General features: G+C 36.6%; 1 protein-coding gene across 2 annotated transcripts; it reads left to right on the top strand.

The window, feature by feature from the left end:
* Nucleotides 1-235: 235 nt before the first annotated feature.
* Nucleotides 236-2,645, top strand: LOC127793984 (uncharacterized). 2 transcript variants are annotated; one of them, XM_052324823.1, is made up of 3 exons: nt 236-569; nt 1,508-1,666; nt 1,979-2,645. In XM_052324823.1, exons 1-3 carry the CDS (start codon nt 558-560, stop codon nt 2,264-2,266), a joined length of 459 nt encoding a protein of 152 aa, XP_052180783.1. In that variant the 5' UTR covers nt 236-557; the 3' UTR covers nt 2,267-2,645. The 2 variants fall into 2 exon arrangements, with proteins under 2 accessions (XP_052180783.1, XP_052180784.1); XM_052324824.1 differs by having other exon boundaries at nt 242-569; nt 2,003-2,645.
* Nucleotides 2,646-3,625: the final 980 nt, after the last annotated feature.

Below are 3,625 nucleotides of genomic sequence, written 5' to 3' on the forward strand. Positions count from 1 at the left end.
TGAAATATAAGATAATAACAAGTTTCAATTATAACACTTTTGAATAAGATATGTAAATGTATTGGATAAAAGCCTCTGAAGGTGCATATATAAGATAAGAAGAGCAGATGGAATGAAAATAATTATAATAAAAAGATAAGTATCATTACAAATTTACAAAAATATCACTGTAATAAACTCATTAATACATGTAATAGATTATAAATCATATATTAGATAGATACAACTACAAATATACGTGAGCGGAGGGGAAGATGAAGTGGCCGTTTTAGGTGCACTTTCTTTCATTTTCCAGGAAAATTGGCGGTTAAACCACTGGTGTATTTGCAATCATGGGTTGTTGTGTAGGATGAGAAGAAAAATGGAAGGGGACAAGGCCGACAGGGTGATTTAAGGGCTGAACTCTTGAGTGGGTCCATTCCATTGTTTCAAGAATTTGTATTCTTCCCAACCATTTGATGCCCATTCCTTCTTCAATCTCATCAAACCCCTCTTCCACTGCGTGCGATCGTCAATCCCCAATTTCCACCTCTCTCTGATCAGCCCCATCTCCGGCCATGGTTTTAGAGGTAACACTTCTTTCTTCGAGCCGTGATTGTTTATTGCTCTTTGGAATGCTTCTCCAAGCATTCTCGTTGGATTTCTGGGAGCTTTCTCTTTCTCTGTTTATCTTCGCCGCCATTGTTGCTTGATTTGTTTTCGTTTTACTATTTTCGCTTGTTCTATTGTTGTTCAGTTCTTGTTTGATTTTTCGTTGGGTAAGTGGGGTTTCTTGAGTTTCATTTTCTGGAGGAGATTTTTGCCAGTTTCTGGAAAACATGTTTTCTTTGATGGTACATGTGGATGGAACATGGAATCGATGGATTCATCATTTCAAATTTTCATTGGAAACCCGTTCTGAGAAGATTCCTAAGTTTCAGACTTTTGTTTCTTTTTTATGGATTGAATGATCTTTCTGTGTTGAAAGTGTTCCCCTTATCATAGCCAGTTCCAAGCAAAGAAAAGTAGTGTTAAATAGTTAACAGTTAGCATAAGAGTCATCAAAATTTTTCAGTATAGATTTAGTTTCTGCGTTGAGGGAAGTGTTGGTAAAAAGAATAAGGTTGTTCTTTTATGACGAGAAGTTTAAGAGTTTTAAGTTGTGAAAATAATTTTTTTACAAAAACTAAAAGAAAGACTAAGTATGAGTAGGACGCTTTTAGCTTTTCCCCATCCTCACAAAGGGCGTGTTTTATGCATTAAGAGCACCTTTTTTAGATTCAATTTCCATTTGTGGAGACATGAAACCTAGCCCATGCAAAAATAACTTAAAAAAACCCCTCTTCCACTGTCAGGTAAACATTCTAACTTAAAGAGAACAATAAAATGTTCTTGTTAGAACATAGTCCAGCTCTTAGATGTTGAATTTAATTGAAAAAAATGTGATTTCTGCTTGTTTTACCATGGGGCTTAATCTGAGATGGATGGATGAATGCCATTCTTCTTTGTGTTTATAACTTTGTTCCAGGACCATGAGATGCCTAAGGGATGGCCACTTGGGCTGGGAAACTTGAACATGAGACTTCGGGTGGCTCACCGGTTACAGCCTGCCGGACCAGAGCCATACTCCTTACACGCACCTTCGTCGAGTTTCTCCTCATTTTCGTCTTCCAATCTTGACACTGAGGTAATTCCTCTCCCTCCCATTTCTCTGTTTATCCTCTTTGTCGCGTCTCCTTCACATCAATATGTTGTATTCCATGGGAGCTTCAAGATGAATAACGAGTACTAGAATTTTGCTGAACCTACAAAGACGCCCTGTTCTTAGTTTAGAGAGAATCAATTAAATTTTCAAAACCATTCAATCTTTTCTTATATGGCCAGACATCCATCTTAACATCCTCATATCTATTATGCTCATATTTTACCAAATGTTGATGCTATACCACACAGCATTCTTGTGTAAACATTAGAGTGAGCATCAATTAAGATTTCATAGTTGCTTCTTTGTGAGATCAACCAGTCCACAGCTTCTTTCTTCCAAGACCACAGCGTGTCGCTTGGCCGGCTAATTGGAATTCGATCGAGGGAAAGAGGACCCTTGTACTTACCCAGCGCAAACCAGTTCGAGGAACAGCACGATAGCCTATCGGGGAGAACATCGAGCTCAGATATCCATGGCCATGATGGGGTAGAAGGAGGGGAAATGTCGCGGGGAATCTGTGTTCCTGTGTTGGTTAGCATCCTAATGAAGATAAGCCGAAGCAGAAGCAACTCGAGGCAGTGAACTCAACAACCAAGGGATTGTGTTCCAGAGGAATAAGATGCAAGATCATTCACCATTGTGTTGTGTTGATTTTTTGTACGAACTACTCGATCGATCTTCATAAGTTTGCCTGGACGGCTCTTTCCAGTGTTGGGTTGGTTGCTTGCCTTGGTTACTGATCGTTGAATTGCTGCTATTTCTTCTTCATAATCAAGATTTCGCAGCAAGGTTTTGATCTTCTTTTCTGCATCAAATACGTCAAACTACATTGATTTCAACTATTTCATCTTCTCAAGACCAACTGGCATTGGCTAGTAGAATCTATTATCAATGTATCCCAGGAATACGTTGTATTTTGACTTTCAATAATCATTTAGAGTTCCCTGATAGTTTAATTTTATTACAGATGGACACAAATCTCCATGCATGTACAAAGGATAATTTAGTTTTTTATTTATCCTCTTCGCAATAACTAAAGGGGTGACTAATCCGTGATGAAAAATAAAAAAATTTTAAACAAGAACTCAAGTTTAAATGGTGAATGTAGTGGATGTAATTTAATTTTGGGGAATTGTGACAGATGGCCTACCCACACATAACTTTTGGCCAAGTGGTCTTTGACCAAAATAAGGTAAAAAAAAAAATCAAAAGTTGAATAAATTAGTAAATGACGAATATACCTTTCTCTTCAATTTACTCCTTAATCCCCTTCATCTTTGTCATTTTTGATGAGGGAGCTGCCCAACATCCATAATAAAGAGACTGCTAGGTGTGGTACGACCATCATTTTTAATAATCATCAAATGATCGCCACTTTCTCCGTTAACGTCTGACCCGACATCAACTGAAAATCCCCCAATTGGTAAACTCTCATTGCACGCCTTCTCTATGCATATGTGTTTGTTTACCTACAGTTGGGTGTTTTATTTTCAATTTTGAGCATCTAGGTTTGTCGTATTTTAAATGTTCTTGGTTATTTGCTTGCACTTTGATGTTTCCCATTCATAAGTTTTAGGGTTTTTTGTTTGGGGAAATTTTTGATTGATTTACGTTTGAAATAAATGGTGTAACAAGATTACAAAATTCAAAAATTTTGGCCCTTAATATAGTGTAATGCCACAAATTTGGCACATATTGTGACTTTTGTAAATTGTAGAAGTCTATGTAATTTGAAAATTTTTTCAAGTTTTTTTTATTCTACCTATTGTTTGTTTGAATGTTGTAAGAAGCTTATGTAATTTCTAAATTTTGTTCCATTTTCCTGCTGTTCACTTAATGTGATTTGGTTGATGAATGTGGTTTTGAATTGAATTTGAGATAAGGTGATGACAAATTGAACACATAAAATATTTAGTTGAAAGTGGTTATGAATCAGTTTGT

Source organism: Diospyros lotus, chromosome 2 (genome assembly GCF_014633365.1).
Source record: "Diospyros lotus cultivar Yz01 chromosome 2, ASM1463336v1, whole genome shotgun sequence".
Lineage (NCBI taxonomy): Eukaryota > Viridiplantae > Streptophyta > Magnoliopsida > Ericales > Ebenaceae > Diospyros > Diospyros lotus.